This window comes from Panthera onca, chromosome B1 (assembly GCF_046562875.1).
Source record: "Panthera onca isolate mPanOnc1 chromosome B1, mPanOnc1 haplotype 2, whole genome shotgun sequence".
In the NCBI taxonomy this organism is placed as follows: Eukaryota; Metazoa; Chordata; class Mammalia; order Carnivora; family Felidae; genus Panthera; species Panthera onca.
In genome coordinates, this window is record NC_138342.1 from 153331983 (window position 1) to 153349411 (window position 17429).

At 45.6% G+C, this 17429-nt stretch overlaps 1 protein-coding gene across 2 annotated transcripts in view; it reads left to right on the forward strand.

Annotated features, from left to right (window-relative positions):
- Positions 1-17429, forward strand: part of RP1L1 (RP1 like 1) — a 51279-nt gene that overhangs the window by 23456 nt on the left and 10394 nt on the right. The window contains exons 1-2 of one of the 2 annotated variants that reach the window (XM_060653707.3): positions 11042-11149; positions 13871-14498. In XM_060653707.3, the coding sequence (XP_060509690.3) occupies positions 13890-14498 (609 nt within the window). In that variant the 5' untranslated portion in view covers positions 11042-11149; positions 13871-13889. Of the gene's footprint in view, positions 1-11041; positions 11150-13870; positions 14499-17429 lie in introns of those variants that run through there. The other variant, XM_060653705.3, reaches the window with a different exon arrangement.

Below are 17429 nucleotides of genomic sequence, written 5' to 3' on the forward strand. Positions count from 1 at the left end.
GGTCATACATACAACTATTATTGTATATATATGTATATATTTAAATATATTTATGTATGCATTTAAACATATATACCTATATATAAAATCACTTTGTAAACTGGAAAGAGCTTTACACATGTTGCCTTAAAGCATACTTTTCTTCTTTTACTTGTATGTTTATAAAGGTGTTTATGTCAGTATTGTCTGTAATAATCACAGTAAGAAATGTCTACCCGTAGGGTAGTGGCTAAATATATTTGGTAAGTTTATTCAATGGGGTATCACAAAACATTTGTTAACATTAAACTTGATTTTTATTGAAGTATAGCATACATACAAAAAAAAAGTATATAAATCAGGAGTTATTAGCCAGCTATACTTACTGAATTGTCACTGAGCAAACCAATGTAACCACTGCCAGCTCAAGAATCAGAAATTACCAGAGTTCCAGAGCCATTGTCCTCAAATGTGCTACCAATCTTCAATCCCTGCCTCCCCTCCCCCATACATAGAACCACTGTCCTCTAACAGTACAGCCATTAAGTCTATTCTGAACTATATAAAAGATTACTGTATGATTTATTGTGTACAGTTAAGGGTTCTTTAGGTTTTGTGAACTCTTGCTGAGCTGTGCTTGTATATTCATTATGTACAGTGCCCCTTGCCCATTTTGTGGTGTGTGTGTGTGTGTGTGTGTGTGTGTGTGTGTGTGTGTAGGTACTGTTGCCATGACAATATCCTCACCACAGTCCCTCCAATTCATCCTGCTGGTTCATCTTGGGTGATCATCATGCCCCTACTCAGAAGTCCCCCATGGCTCCTGCCTGTGCAGCTGCTTTATATACAACATTTCCTCCCCCAAATAAGGGTGAGTAATGTCACCAAGCAATGTCACCACTCTGGAGAGTCAGGCTCACTCCTTCAAACAAGGCCTCACCCACAAAGTTGCTGTGGGGCTCACCCTGCTCTGTCAGTGCACATCTTCCCACTCCCCCAAAGGGACACTGGAAAGTCTTGGTCCAACTGTCTGCCACCCAAGCACCCCTCTTCCTGGTTTTTCACTCTTTATGTCCCCATTGTACTTAGAGATGCTTTGGAGATTTTTTTTAACAGTGATTTTCTGCCAGGTGCAGTTCCAGGGTTTGTTTGTCCCTGTGAATTTCTGTTGTGCCTAGACTTAACATCACTTGGGTTGGTCTGCAATTGCCATACACTATTTTCCAGGTGTTACTTTAGCTTAGTGGTTTTCAACACTGGCTGAGAATCACTTGGGGAGTTTTTTTGTTGTTGTTCCCCAAAGAAATTGAACACCATTTTTAAATTCTAAAAAATTGTTAGGATCTCAGGCCAAACCAAAGACTCTGGATATCTGAAGGTGCAGTCTGGGCATCAGTACTTTCAAAAGCTCTCTAGGGGTTATGGGCTGACGGGCTGAATCGTGCCCCCCCCCCCCACATTCTTATGTTGAATCCTAACCCCCAGTACTTCAGAATATGATTATAGATAATGTCTTCTAAGAGGTAATGAAGTTCAGTGAAGACATATAGGTGGGTCCTAATCCAATATGACTGGCAAAGAGGAGGACATTAGGACACAGATGCATATAGGGGGGACACCATGTGGGGACCCAGGGAGAAGGTGGCCACCTTCAAGCCAAGGGGAGAGGCCTCAGGAGAAACCACCTCTGCCAACCACTTGGGTCTTAGACTTCAGAACTGTGAGAATGTAAGTTTCTGTACTTGGAGATGCCCAATCTGTGGTACCAGATTACAGCAGGTGGAGCAAATACCCAGGTGATTCAGTTGCACATCCAAGTGCAGCCCTTCGCTAGCCACACTCATGTCCCTCCACCTCCCACCTCCCCAGCGGGATCATAATCTCCCTGAGGCCGGTGGTGGAACTGTACCTTTTGATTCCCTTGGTATAATACCTGGCTATTGACCCATTGGTAACAGCTCATTATATCATAGAACGTGGCTTCTATGTGCATCTCTTCATGGGTTTTTTTAAAAAAATGTTTATTTATTTTTGAGAGAAAGAGAGAGTGCATGCGCGAGTTGGAGAGGCACAGACAGCAGAAGACAGATGATCTCTGCTGGCAGCACAGAGCCCAATGTTAGGCTTGAAATCACGAACCTGTGAGATCATGACCTGAGCCTGAGTCAGATGCTTAACTGACTGAGCCACCCGAGTGCCCCTCTTTCTGGTTTTTTACTCTTTATGCCCCAATTGTACTTAGAGATGCTTTGAAGTTTTTTTTTTTTTTTTTTTTTTTTAACAGTGATTTTCTGCTTATCATCTTGGCCACTTTTACATCTACGATTTTCTGCAAAAGGCCTTTTTCTAATCCAGGGAGCCTGACCTTTGTTGGCATGTTTAATATTTTCTCTTATTTTGAGTAAATATCTGATTTTTCTGAACTTTTTATGTGGCCTATGCTTGGTCTACTGGGTTAGATAACTGTCACTGGCACCAATGACTTGCCATTTCCAGTAGGATTTTGAATCTTATTCAAGAATGCTACTGGCCTGGACTAGCTTCCTTCTCTCTGGGCTCATCCTTCTGTTCACTTCTCCTGTTGTGCATGCAGGAGAAAACCTTTCCAAAGGGCTCACTCACCTCCACACACCTTTTGTTGCTCAAGACCATCACACCCAGCAGAGCACTTTTTCCCCCCCAGAAATGGGCCATTCAAGAACCACTGGCTTTTGCATTTGGAAGTGAATAGAGGTGTCATTTACTGATGGGAAAGTGAGACCCAGAGGTAGCAAGTGATCTGCACACAGTCAGATAGCTAGGCAGCAGCCAAGCCCATGTTTGCAGGCTGCCTGTCAAATAGTGCCTGTCTTTTCTCTGACCCATGCTGCTACCCTGTAGACAGGCATTTATTTTCCTGGGAAACAATATGGGCATATAGCAAAACCAAAATGCTTCATTCTCCAGAACTTGTCTTGAAGTTTTCTCTCAATCTGTCCTTTAGAGCTCTCAAACTTTATATCACATCCTCTTTCTCCACTTGAAAGCCAAAGATGGCCCAGAGTGGTCGGTCATTGCTGCCAGACCTGGTTTCCCCACCTGCTGCTACAGTCGTTGCTAGCCCCCATGCAGGTCACAATGGCCCTTGAAGTTCTGCAACAGGAAGTAGGCAGAAGTTGTTAGACGACAGCTTCAGGTCAATTTTCTAAGGGGTTAACTCAGTTGGTAAGTGCCTCTGACTTTCCCCCTTCCTCCTCCTAAAATGTGGATGGGTGGCAAAGAGAGGAAGTGTGCAGAGCTGGAACAAAGCAAGACAGGGTTCTTAGCTCTGGTTCCTAGCTCTCTACTCTCTGCAGGTGAATGACACGTCAAGAGCAAAGGGCCTTTTTCCAACCAAGCCCCATGACTGAGCTCTAAAGAAGATCTCCTTTTGGACTCCCTACCTGACTCCCACTTGGGGTAGGGCCTCATCAAGGTAGGCTGGGTAGAGTGGATTGGTAGGCACTCTCATGTTTACTTTTCTGAGCTACCTGTATGACTTGGGGTATGGACAAAATGACACAAGAGCTCAGGGGTTGGTAGTAAAGCTGTGGCAAGTGGCTTTGGTGAGCACAGAGCCTGAACAAGCAGACCATTAGTGTTGGGCTGAATGGATTCTGTTCAAACGACAGCAGCCATCTTGTAACTATGAGGGAACTTGAAGAGAGAAGTCAGGAGTAAGTGTAACAAGGCAGAAATGTGGAAATTGTCAGGGACATTCTGTACTGGCTCAAGAGTGTCCATCCCTAGACTTTTTTTTATGTGAGAGAATAAATAGCTACCTTAATTAAAGTCATTTGGGGATGAGGGTCTCTGTTATTAGGAGCCAAATGCAATTTCTGATACTACAGTCATCTTGTTGATGACACCATTTGTTTAAAAGTTGTTTCCTAAGTCAGCTGAGAGTAGCCTCAGTGTCCTAGGAAAGCTCTGGCCATTCTCAACCCCTAGTTCTGCCTTCTTGGCCTGCCCCCAAAGAAGTCTATCCCTTCCTTCTCCCCAGCTTCTGCCCAGTTCCTTCCCATTGATATTTTTAAATTTGATCCTTACTCCATCTCTTTTACCTGAGGTTATATGTTTGTTGGATCTCAGGCATCCTTAGTTCATTTCTTAACTGCCTGGGTTTGCCCTGTCTGTGCACCCCCCCTCCCCCCGCCCCAGCTGTCTCCAGCCCATGGTATCTGTTGGACTCGCACTTTTTTTTGGCTGTTTGTTTCTTCCATGCACTGGCCCATGGGCAGGCAAGCTTTCTGACCTTGGGCTATACTGCCCACTATTTTATTGTTATCTTATTCTTTGCTGACTGTACTCTTACCACTGCATAGTCTCCCAAGAATCATTTATTCTGCAAATATTTGTCAAGCACCTGTGATGTGCCAAGCACTGCCTGGGACAGCAGGGACAGAACCAGAAGCACCTCCTGCCTTCTTCGGAGCTCAGAAACTCCACTTTGCACATTCCACTTTGCATTTTAAGCCCTATAAATCCAGGCCATCTCATTAGCCTACTTCCCTTGTTGATAAGCTGTCTAGAAAATATTAGCAAGTGTGTGCGTGGGAGGTGGGGGGCAGGAACATATTCTAATGCTGTTTGTATTTTTTTAAACTCAGTTTCCAAGGATTTTACTTCCTATGTCAATATCAGGGTTCTTCCCATCCCAACTCTCTTTTCCTGACTTGTCACGAATGTGTCTTTCCTTTATCATCAGGCAGAAAGGGAACTATCTTTAGAAAACTTTTCTCTGTAGCTACAAGTTGAATAAGAGTATCTATATTCACAAACACAATTTATTTCCTTCTTCCTAAATCCCACCACCAGCATATACTGGTCAATCCAGAGCTCCACAGTGTTTCTGTCAATTATCCTTCCTCTCCTCAGTTTTCTCATCTCCAGTAACTAGGCAAAGGTTCTTTGTGTATGAAAGACAACATTTTAGTTTTATTCTCTTAGCAAATTTCAATACAATTACAATTCACAAATGAAACAAATACAATGTTATCGACTATAATCACCATGTTTTACATTAGATCCTCAGACCTAGATCAGAAAATTTTAACCTGGACTTTGTGAATCTTTGGGGGGCTTCTATGGGTGGGCTTCAGAGGCCCACATCCCCTGAAATTGTATGCAATATTATGTGCATATAATTATTGGACATGTGGAATATGGCAATGTACTCATTTTTTCTGGGGTGTTCTTCATGGTTTTCACCATAATTTTGAAAGGGGAGGGTATTACCTGGACAATTTTGGGAACTAATGAGCCCAGTAGTTTTTCAAGAGGTCTTCACAATTCAAGGTAACTCATTCATAGCATAGCATTATGTGCTACCCTTTCCTACAAACTCCTCGTATAACTTCAGTAGCCCTTTAGTTTGTCACCTTCTTTTTATGATTAAAGTAACTGAGCTCAGAGAGGTCAATCTACTCAGAGCCATCAGCTAGTTACTAGAAGAGCCAAGGTGGGCTCATGAGCCTGGGTCCCCCTGGAAGCAGCAAGGACACTCATGTGCCCAAGGGTGAGGACCCAGGTGCAGACGTTCTGCCTCCTTCCCTGCATTATAAATTTTAGTAGACATAAAACCATGTCTCCATGCTGTGCCTCAGTCTGTGTCTAACCAAATTTCTGGCACATAGCAGGTCTCAGCATTTGCCTCTGGGTTGCTTTACTGCCATTAATCACAACCACCACTCTTGTTACACTTGCTTTCCCTCTCGCACTGTTGATTTTCTTCCTGAATCCAGCACTCAGAGCCTTGAGCACCTCTAGAGAGGACCTGTTCTGCTGGGGAGCCAGTGTGGTGTTTGCCATCACCCTTCTCCACCTCAGCACCAGATTTGGGAAGTCTCCACCCACCAAATCACCTTTCTCCTCACCACCTCCTTTACATTTTTTCTATTATTTCATTTTACATTTCCTATTTTGGTAAAATATACATAAAATGTACCATTTTAACCACTTTTAAGTGTGCAATTCAGCAGCATTAAGGACATTCACATTGCTGTGCAGCCATCACCACCATCCATCTCAACTCATTTTATCTTCCCAAACTGAAACTGCATCCCGAGTAACACAAACTCCCCATCCCTCCTCCTCCCAGCCCCAGCAGTCACCATTCTACTTTCGTCTCTATGAATTTGACTGTTCTGGGTACCTCATATGAGTAGAGTGATACTTATATGATACAAAGGATTATTCCCTTTGTATTTGGCTTATTTCGCTTAACATAATGTTTTCCCTTCCCTTTTAAGGCTGAATTATAGTCATTTGTATGTCTCTGCCACATTTTGTTGATTTGTTTATCTGTTGATAGATACTTGGGTTGCTTCTGCCTTTTGGCTATTGTGAATAAGGCTTCTATGAACATGGTATACAAATATCTGTTTGAGACTCTGCTTTCAGTTCTTTTGGGTCCATACCCAGAAGTGAAATTTCTGGATGGTATGGTAATTCTATATATGATTTTCAATGTTTATTTTTGAGAGAGAGAGAGAGAGAGAGAGAGAGAGAGAGGATGAGGGGCAGAGAGAGAAGAAGACACAGAATGTAAAGCAGGTTACAGGGTCCAAGCTGTCAGCACAGGCCCTGACATGGGGCTCAAACCCACAAACTGTGAGATCATGACCTGAGCTGAAGTTGGATGCTTAACCGACTGAGCCACCCAAGTGCCCATATATCTGGTTTTTAGAGGAATCGTCACACTGTTCTCCATAGCAGCTAAACGTTTTTACATTCTGACCAGCAAAATCGCCACATTCTTGCCAACACTTGTTTTCTGGATTTTTGATTTTGTTTGTTTTTGATAATAGCTATCCCAATGGGTGTGAGGTGGTATGTCATTGTGGTCCCCTCTTTCTTTTATGAGTCACATTTGCCCATCTGAACACCATGACATGACTATCAGGTTTTAGTACACTGACTCCCTGATGCTGTTGTCACTTCAAATCAGTAGAAATCAAACTCAAGTAAGCACTGTGGCTTTATCACAACTATGTGTACAACCCATGCGTGGCTCTTTGTCATACTGTATTTCACTGACTTTAATACACAGAGGTTCTCCCGTGTTTTAATATCTCTGAAATCAGGATGTATCCTGCAATTAATAGCATGTCTTTGTCTTAGTCTCTCACAAGTTCTTTCTTTCTCTCTCTCTCTTTCTCTCTCTTTTTCTTCCTTCCTTCCTTCCTTCCTTCCTTCCCTCTTGACTCATAAAATAATGCTGCTCCTTGGGAAACTGAAAGGTGGTGTTGAAAATGGCTCTAGACTCCATTACACCCTGTATGGACCCATTGTGGACCTGGAGGAACCTATGAAGGTCTTAGCTGCCTGGAATATCGGTGGCTCTTATTCTCTCTGGAGGCTACGTGCTGTAAACACTTTTCTCTGGGACATGTACTACTGACGTCATTGTTGTTTCTTTGAGCTGTTGATTGTAATATCAATTAACACTTCAAGGCTTCGGCCACAGTGCTCTCCCTGCTTTCTGCTCACTCCCTCTTAGATCTAGCTCTGGGGTCCTTGCCACTTGTAGTTTTTCTCCTGCAAAGCCCAGCCTCCACCCTGCCTGCAGACTTCACCCTATTTATCCTCTTCCTGAATCCATCACTCTTGCTGCCTGCTCCTGCCTCCAGCTCCTCACCCTGGTATAGCCTGCTTCCAGGACTGCAGACAACACTGTTTCCTCCCCTGCAGGCCCTCCCTTCCAATTCGTCTGCCAGGGCTGTCACCGTTTTGAGCATTTCCTGTGATTTCTATTTTTTTCTCCTTTTGCCCCTTAATCTGTTTTTCCCTGCTTCCCTCCCCCTCCCACACACAGCTGGAATGCCTCCTCTGCTTTCTTGCCCTGCTTCCTCCTGAAATCCCCTAACACCCCTCCCCCATCCTTTGCTGCCCCAAACCAATCCCACAATAGCACTGACTGGTGCTGTGGGCCCTGGGGTTTGCTGGGCCAGAAAAGTGGTTCACCCTCTTGTCTCTGTGCTCACCAAGACTACCCACCATAGCTTGGCAGCTGGGCCCTGAGCTCTTGCATGATCTTGTCTATACGCATGGCAGCTTGGTCACCTGGGAAAGCTGACTCAGAGTCCCCTCCAATACACTCTGCCCAGCATACCTTGGTGAGGTTCTTCCCCAGTGGAAGTGGGGTAGGGAGTCTAAGAAGAGGTCTCTCCTAGAGCTTGGTCATGGGGCTTGGCTGGACAGAAGCCCTCTGCTGCTTGAGTGTCTCTCACCTTATCTTGGCTGCACCCCCTCAGCCACCAGAATTCCTCCCACTGGACCTCAAGCTAGGAACTGAATGTGGAAAGCTGGAAAGCAAGCCTTATTTGCTGTCTTCCATTTCTGCCCCCTTACTCTCTCTGCCCCTTTCCCCCCACTATTCCTTGCATCCAGAAAGGTCAGGCTCCTCTCTTCTTTTATACCCTTTTAATCAAGTATTGGGGCAAGGGCTGTCTTCCTTCTACCATGACGCAGGTTTAGAATTGTGTGGCCAGTCTGCTTCATGTGGTAAGGAGGACCTAAATGGATTCAGGCCACCCTGTCTCTGGGCCAGGTCTGGAGTCCTTCCTTGCTCGTCTGTTTAGGAGGTCATATCCTCTCCCCCTCCACTTAGGGAGAGAAACCTCATGATTTTACCAGGAGGAAGGCAATGAAGGACAAACTGATATATGCAACTATGTGTATCAGCTGATTATTAATCCTTTGTCCCACATCTGAGGGCCTGTGTTACATTCTCCCCTCTCCAACCCTCACCGGCAGGTAGGAATGAGGCAGTTGTCCCATGTTGGGGGTAGAGTGGGAGGATCTGGGAGGGCCTTGAGGGCCACCCTCCCCACCCAAAGGGTCTTCTGAACTCAGAAACCCAGCTTTGGAATCCAGAAAATGCAGGATACTCACTGGTCCTGCTCCCTGGTGGGTCCAAGTCCCTTTCTATTTCAAATGACAGAAACCTCAGCTCAGGAGAGAATTGTTGGCTCACATAACTAAAGAATCTGGCTTTCCAGTTTGGGTTCTGGTTTTAGGCCCTGCTGAATCCAGGGGCTCAACCAGCTCCACCAGTCAACTCATGGCAAGACCAGATTATCGAGGCCTCACTGACACAGGGCCAGTGCCAGGAAGAGGCCACCTGCTCCTGGGAAACCGCACGGGCCCCACACTGAAGGTGACCAACTGTCTGGTTAGCTGGGGGACAGGAGGTGGCAAATGGGTCCCAGCATTTGAGGGGGCAGGTTCAATGTTAAAACCAAGACAGTCCCAGGGTGTTGGTTAAGTCTGTTGGTTAAGCATGGGCTCAGGTCATTATCTCATGGTTCGTGGGTTGGAACCCCATGTCAAGCTCTTCAGTGTGGAGCTTGCTTGGGATTCTCTCTCTCTCTCTCTCTCTCTCTCTCTCTCTCTCTCTCTCCCTGTCCCCCCCTCAAAATGAATAAATAAACTTAAAACAATATTAAAAGGTAAATGACATTTAACTTGGTAAATATAGATGAAAAGCATTTCAAGTAGAGAGAACAGCGTGGGAAGAAAAAAAAACCCTGTGGGATTTCCCTCTTTTTAGGGGATGGTGTTGGCAGAATGTTGCATGGGATGTATTTATTACGGGGTTCTGAATGGTCAGGGTTTGCACCTCCTCTGCTCGTTTGCTCTCACTCTCGAAATAAAGCATTAAAAAAAAAATAAAACTAGGCAAGATGTCCCCGGTAAGCTGGGACAGTTGGTCACCTTGGCCTGCAACGACATCTGCTTCTTATTTCCCCACTATTTTTTTCCAGACTGGGATACTGTCCTCCTTTTCTTCACTTACCTGTTCTTAGATCTAACGTAGGGAACCCAAGTTTGCTTTTGCTACTTTTGGCCTCTTAAGCTTCAGTGGAGGGGGACTTTGGGTTCTGCTGTTGAGGTACCTGGTTCCAGAGCTGTGTCTGTGCCGCTTTATCCTCAATCCACCGGCTCCCTAAATAAAGCCATGTCAGATGCACTCCTGGGCGGTGCATCTGCTCCCGCCCAGAAGATGACCCTTCCCACCGCCCCTCACCCCTTCCTCCAAAACTGCTTCTCCCTCTGCAACCTTGCTGGATGAGTAGACAGTGCCACCTCCCACCCAAGTCCCTGAGCCTGAAACCCGAGCGCCACGCAGGACCTCGTCCTCCCTTGCAGCGCCCTCCACAGCCCGCCTGTTGGTCATCAGTCCCTCTGGTGCCTTCTCAGCCTCTGCGGGATCCATCCACAGCAATTGACCTTCACTCACCAATTACCGTCCTGCTCTCCCAGGCCCCATTCTCCCTACTGTTGTCAGAGGGGTCTTTCTAAAATATTAGGATGACATCCTCGAAGGCTCTTCTCGAATTCCCAAGCTTTCTCCCTCTGCTGCAACTTTGCACATACTCCCCCATCCCAAATGCCCTGAGCAGAGCAGGGATGGCAAGTGTCTGGTACTTCTCTGGCCCATCTCTGCCTTGATGCTATGGCAACATTGCTAGCTGATTGCAACACACAGGAAGCCTGGACACCTTTCCTCCAGTCCTTCCACCTGCCCACCTGGTTGTTCAGAATTGGCACCAAGGCCATATCTATTTGTCATGCTGGTCCTAACTTCTTCCTTCTCTGGTTAATCCTTAAATTGTCCTTTAGGTCTCAACTCAGGAGGCTGCATGTCACCTCTGTCAGGAAGTCTTCCCTGATTTGCTGTTCCTCTTAATCTGCTTTTGGTCACACCCTGTGTATAATATATCTATATCTATATATCTCAGAACATTTTTTATGTCACGTTTTAATGATGTCCTTGCTTGTCACACTAAAATGTGAACTTTTTGAAGGTTCATGAAATGTCGCTGCAATCTTCATATTTCCAGGACCCAGCATGGACCCTGGTACCCACTAGATGCTCAGAAATCTTTGATGGGTACACATATGAGTGAACAAATGGGTGATTGAATGAGTGAATAACCTGGTATGGCCAGGTTGTTTTGAAGGTGAATGAATCAAAAGTTCATTAAGCCTCCTTGAAAAGGAAAATCGATTTGCTTCTCCCTTCCCCGTAGCTGCAAGAGAAGGTCATGCTTCTCAGAGACTTGCCAAGAGATGAAGTTGAACCTGTTTGTTTCAATCAATGAGGCTGGAAAGCAAGCAGTTGCCTCACCTTCCTGCGAGGAGCAGTGTGAGTCATATATACCCTCACTTTTCATAGTCCACATATCTAGGCCACCCTGGGTCCTTCAGCTCATTCTCCTGGGTCCTAAATTTTTTTTCTAACATGTGCCTGTATATGTGTGCATGCACATGTGTGTGTACATCTGTGTGTGTGTGTTTATGTATATGCAGCATCTTGCCAGTTATTTGAGTGCAGGTACATTCAGCAGGGAATGACCAGTAAGTTCCTTCAGCTTCTTGGTCTCATGTGTGCTTGGTCTCATGCTGGGAAGGAGCCTTCATGGTGAACTGTGACTGCTGCTAGCCTGATCTTCGGTACTTAGGATCCATTTCTCTTTTTATTTCAAAAACCCAGTTGGATATTGAGAATTCTAACTCAAAAAGATGTTATTTTCTAGAAGAATGACAGAAGAAAGGGGCAGTCAGCCACTTGAGCATATGTTGCAATGTTAAGCTTTTGCCTGGGTCTTCAAGGAGTGACAGAAGGGTCTTTGCCTATGCTGCAGGCCAGGTTCTGCTTGAAGGCTCCCCTTTTCACTCCAGAGTTGCTGTCTCAGAGGTTTCCAGAGAGGCTCTCTCTGCCCAGAAATAGGCTGCAAGAAGCAGAAAAGCCCTTGGAGGCAGCAGAATGCTGGGGAACATGGCAATGCTGGGGGATGTGGTGACATTGAAGAATGCAGTGACAGTGGAGAACACTGACCTTGGGGACATGGTGATGGTGGGGGACACGGTGACCCTCCTTGCCCCTCTCTCAGTCCCTTCGTAAGGGCCAAGAAGGATGTGCATTATTATAAGCGAAAATGGAAACCAAGTAGGAAGAAAAGTTAGTCCTGGAGGAAGACATGCCTGGGTAACAGCTTATGACCACTGCAGGGATGTTTGTGGGAGGTCTAAGAAAGCAGCTTAAAGGGATTAGCTGGGAGGGAGGAGTTTGAAGAACCTAATTACAAAGTTTGTACCAGAGATGAGAGTGGATTAAAAGGCCTCTTTGTGCTCCAAGATTTTGAAAATGAGAGAAGAGTTCTTTCCCTAAGATGAATGCGGATAAATAGAGAGTAAAGGTAAGAAAGGGAGATGGGGGCACCACTGAGCCGTAAGTAGGATTAATGGCTGCAGCAGGGAAGATCATGTTTACTCACCGTGTGCACATTTATGAGGATCCTGCTATGGTCTGAACCACGTGGAAGCAGGGAAGACTCCTCACTTGGTCATGATTCATCAAGTATCAGCTTACTGACAGGATTGAGCGTTGTTATGAGTTCTGTGAAATATGGGTGTTATTGATTGGTATGTATTTCCTGGGCCCCTGATCTGTGTCAAGCATGGGGCTTGGAGCCCTGGGCAGTACAGATTTGCCTCCCAGGCTTGGGGTACTTGGCCAGAAGGGATACAGGCCCAGAATATTGGAAATATCGGGGGGAGCTATACTGAAAACGGAGGTTGCCCCAGACTAGGGATCTGGTGCAGGCTCCACAAAGGAGGTAAGCCAAGGCAGGGTGCAGAAGCATAGGGGCTGCCATGCAGGGAGAGCCTCTGAGCCAGGCAGCCTGATGGGAGTGGAGAATTCCTGCAGGAAAGAAACAGGAGCTGAGGCTCAAGGGGCAGCCAGAAGCAAGCCTGAGAAGCCCTTTAATTGTGGGGGTAAATGGCCCAAGCTTCTTCTTCAGACACTGGGGAATCAATTGAAGGATTTGGAGCATAGGAAATGTCTAGGTAAAAACTAGGTTTTAGGACAACTTGACTGGCAGGTGCACAGAACAGAGCAGGGTGATCTGGACAGGAAGAGCCTGTGGGAGGCTTTTCCAAGGGTCCCGGGCAAGACAATGGGGGTTCCCCTGAGGTGGGAATAGAAATGAACAGTTTGACAAATGGGCTTGATCCTATCAAGGCTAGGCTAAGCCACCAATCTTCCACATCGATAGAAGTGGGCTGGGGTATTCTCCCATAGGGTTTATTACACATCTTCCAAAGACTTTGGAGGGATGCAAGGAGGGGGACATTCTTTTTACATTAATGCAAACATTACCATATAATAAAGAAAAGACATGGTGGCATCCTCTTTGGGCTACAAGTCTCCTCGTCTACCCTCCCATCTCCGAGTGGTTTGTGACCAAGGGATTCTGCTCACCTGGTACCTAGAAGATGTGAATCCAGATTGCTGGGAATCCCTCCAGGGTTACACACAAAACCTTGCAATGAGAGAGCAAGCAAGGTACCCAAGTCTCCTGAATGCCCGTCCCATGTTCTTATGCCTGTGTTATATGGTCTTCTCTTTATTTACCCACCTCTTTAGGAGACAAGCTCTAAAGTATTAAAGGAGTTCAAGGTGGTAGAAGAGGGTAAAAGAAACAGCAAGAGGAAGGAAAGGAAGAAGAATTTATTGATGCTTACTCTATGCCAGGTGTTCTGTATGTGTAAACTCAGTTAATCATTATAGTCACTATGCAGAGTAAACATGGCTGCATCTTAGAGGTGAGATCCACCAAGATGAAGATTATGTCATTAACCTCCTGGGTATTAAGTGGGGAGTTGGGATTTGAATTCGTATCTGTCTGGTGCCAAACCTTTGGCCTTCCTTCTATTCCTGTCAAAATGGGTTAACCAGCTTCTATGTAGCCGAGTGGAACAAATTTGGGATGGCCAGGAGGCGCCTCTCTAACAAAGGAGCGAGAAATGCAAACTCTTGCAGGTTGCTCTCTGACTCTCCTCTTCCTCTGATCCCTTTCAGCTGCCTGGACCTCCACGCCATGAACAGCACCCTGAGAGATGCCCAGGCCCCGAGCCACCGGGAGTGCCTACTGCCTTCTGTGGCCCGGACTCCCTCTGTCACCCAGATCACACCAGCCAAGAAGATAACCTTCCTCAAGAGAGGGGATCCCCGGTTTGCTGGGGTTCGCTTGGCTGTTGACCAGCGTGCTTTCAAGAGCTTCGGTGCTCTGATGGATGAGCTTTCTCAGCGCATGCCTCTCTCCTTTGGGGTGCGCTCTGTCACTACGCCCCGGGGCCTGCATGGCCTCAGTGCCCTGGAACAGCTGGAAGATGGTGGCTGCTACCTCTGCTCTGATAAGAAGCCCCCCAAAACACCCAGTGGACCAGGCTGGCCACAAGGGGGAACCTTATCTGCTCAGCAGTCAAGGGAATTTGAAAGCCGGGGTGAGGCGCCAGGAACATCCTCTTCCTGCAAGGGTCCTAAGGCCCCAAGAAGGATAATGCTGATTAAGAATGGGGACCCTAGGTTCCAGAAGACAGTGGTTCTCAGTCACAGAAATACAAGGAATCTGACGGCCTTTCTCAGCAAAGCCTCAGATCTTCTGCACTTTCCCGTGAAACAGGTGTATACGACCAGTGGAGAAAAGGTAGGCTGTCTGGGTATGATATTTCCTCTAAAAAGTTCTTTGGCCCTCAGATTGAAATACTTTGATGGAATGGGGAAGTTATCCCTTAAAATGAAGCACATATTGCCCTGCTATTAATTAAAGGTGAATAGAGACATGCAGTCAAACAAGCAATTATTATTTATATTCTGGCTACCATTTAGTGAGCACTTAGTAAGTGCCAGACACCAGGCCTTGCACATTTTTATTATTTCCTCATCCACTCCTTCTGTTATCCAATCCCACCTATTTCGGTGAGAATTCAGTGCAGAACATGAAAACTACTCAAAGTACCTTTAGCAGAAAGCAATCTAATCCAGGGCATCAGGGGATTTCTAAATCTTTAAACAATTGGAGGCATGAGCTCTGAGCTGGTCTGCAGGAAGCTACTACCCTGCTTGAAGCTACCGTGATTATTGAATTGAAGAGTACTTCTCTGCAGTGGCATCCAAGTTTGTAAAGCTGGGATCAGGAAACTGCCACAGCTGCATGTTGACATTCTTGACATGCAGGAAAACTGGGGTGCCGAGTCCAGACACTGCTGTCTGGGCTACTGTAGCCGTCTGGTACCCACACATTTGCTTTGCAACAACAACAACAACAAGAATCAAGAAGAGATAGTGTCTGTCTCACTTGCTTTCCCAGACTTGATCAAGTACATCTAATTGATGGAGAACCCAATCTTCATACATTCCTAACTTTAAAGAAGGCTAGTGAATGTAATTTTTGCCTTTCCAGATTCTGCAGAACATAAATGTGCACTGTAGGTGGGCGTGATGGGGGAAGGAGGTGGATTGATCTAATCCACAGTCTCCCCATAATCCACTCCTATCACTATTTAACACCTGTATATACTACTCTGCCACTACTTAAATTTATAAGCAGCATCTACAGCAGCAGGTTCTCACCTAAGAATGTAGCTGTCTTTCCTACCGTCAGAACATATACACTTTCTCCCCAACTCCGAGTCACATCAGGGTCACATTAGAACTGTACCATCCATCCTCTGGGCACAAGCCCACCTTGTAGCCTCTGTGTTAAGATTTAGCTATCAAGTCCACAACCAACAAAATACCTTGTATAAAGTGCCAGATGGAGGCAAAGGCAAAACATAGAAAATTGTTTCACACCTACCAAAACTGTGAAGAAAACCAGGTTATCTACTGCAAGGCCATTGATGGTATTAGGTTTCCTTCTGCTGTCCATTTTGTGTGTTCCCTCTGACCTCTGCCAGCACCTCAGCTTAATGTGGTTATGGATGTGGTAGAGTGACTGAACCATTTCTACAATCTAAATTACGGTGCATTTACTATTTGCTAGCATGTGCTGTATCTTTCCTGTGGACTCTGAGCCCTTGGAGGTTCTTCATGAACTGCTGGGTTAACTTTTACCACTGAATATGACAGCTACAGAAAGCACCCAAGGGATTCCCTGAGCAATAGATGACTTTTCCCCAATCCTATTGCATTACAGCAGCCCTATTTCCCCTTGATAATCAGAATCAATCATCCCATTCAACACAGAAACCCCCTTGTTGCCTTGTGGTTCATTGTTGCAAGAATCACCATATGGCCAGGTAAGGGATCCTTTAAACTTTCAACTGCACTGTCTCAACTTTCAACTTCACTGACCCACTGTTGTGTCTCCTGGTTGGAACATTTCCCCTTAGATTCAGAGACTTCCAAACTAGCAGAGCCTGAAGTTGTTGGAATGGGAAACAAAATGTTTTCAGTTAGGTCATAGGTGTAACAGTGAGAGGAACTGCTCTCATTCCCACCTTTAATTTCCAGGCACTGTTGCCTATGGAGAAACAGCACTATACTGTATATTGGTTGCCAGTCAAGAGCACGTATAACATCCTGCAAGACAATGCTTCAACATCGTAAAGTGATACCTTTCAGCTGGTGCTCAAACTGAGCCTCCTGTAGAATGATCTACTGCTCTATAAGTTATAGCTACTTTGGGGCAATGGTATATATGTCTACACAGTGAATTAAGTGTGTGTTAGTGCATTGGCTCACTTCTTTTGCTATAAAATCAGTTCTTTGGATAGAACTAATCTTCATGGATTATGGCAATGATGAGTAAGGTATTTAGTAAGTCCAAGGATGGTGATACTAGAAGGATGCTGGGAAGGAAGAAAATATATAAGCAAAATCAGTGTCTTTTCCAATGAGTACACATTTCCATCATGGGGGGGGGAGGGGTGGGTTCAATGTTATTATCTTCACAAGAGATGGCTGGCTGAATACCTCAAGGTATGTTGCAAATTGCAAGTATTTTGGCATAAGTTTAGCATGGATCTCTGTTCTTGGCAGATTGGAGCCTCAGCAGAGTTGGCAGTCAGATCCACATGAATAAGGTAGTTTATGTTTCTAGTTCATGTTTACTTTGCCACTTTGTTTGAGCCAATTGAGCACAACTTGGGGTGGTTGAAGGAAGATAATGACTAACATCCATTGTACAGGTCATTTGTCCACATGATTATAACCTTCTGGTGAGCATACAATGGGACACAAATGTTCTCACTCTCTGGGCGCAGATTCCTCTCCAGAGTTCCTTGTCACTCAGCCTCCAGTCCTACTCCTTCCAAGTCCCTGATTCTCATATTGAACTGCTAATCACTGCCCATAAATTGCCATAGAACCTCCTTCCTTTGCTCCTTCCATGAAAAGTAGCCAATCAACAACATTGTTCCTTGTACTTTCCTTCACCACTGCCCTTAATGCCCCTCTAAGTGGGTCTGTCATGCTGCAGCGGTCAATTTTTGACTTGTGTCAGCATACCCTGTGAAACCATCTGAAAGCCAGAATCAAATATTTTCATCTTCAGTTAACTGGTCATAGGGAACTTCCCCAGGAAGTTGTAGGTGTGTGGGGAGGAGAGATGGCAATGCAACAGAAGCACGTGAAC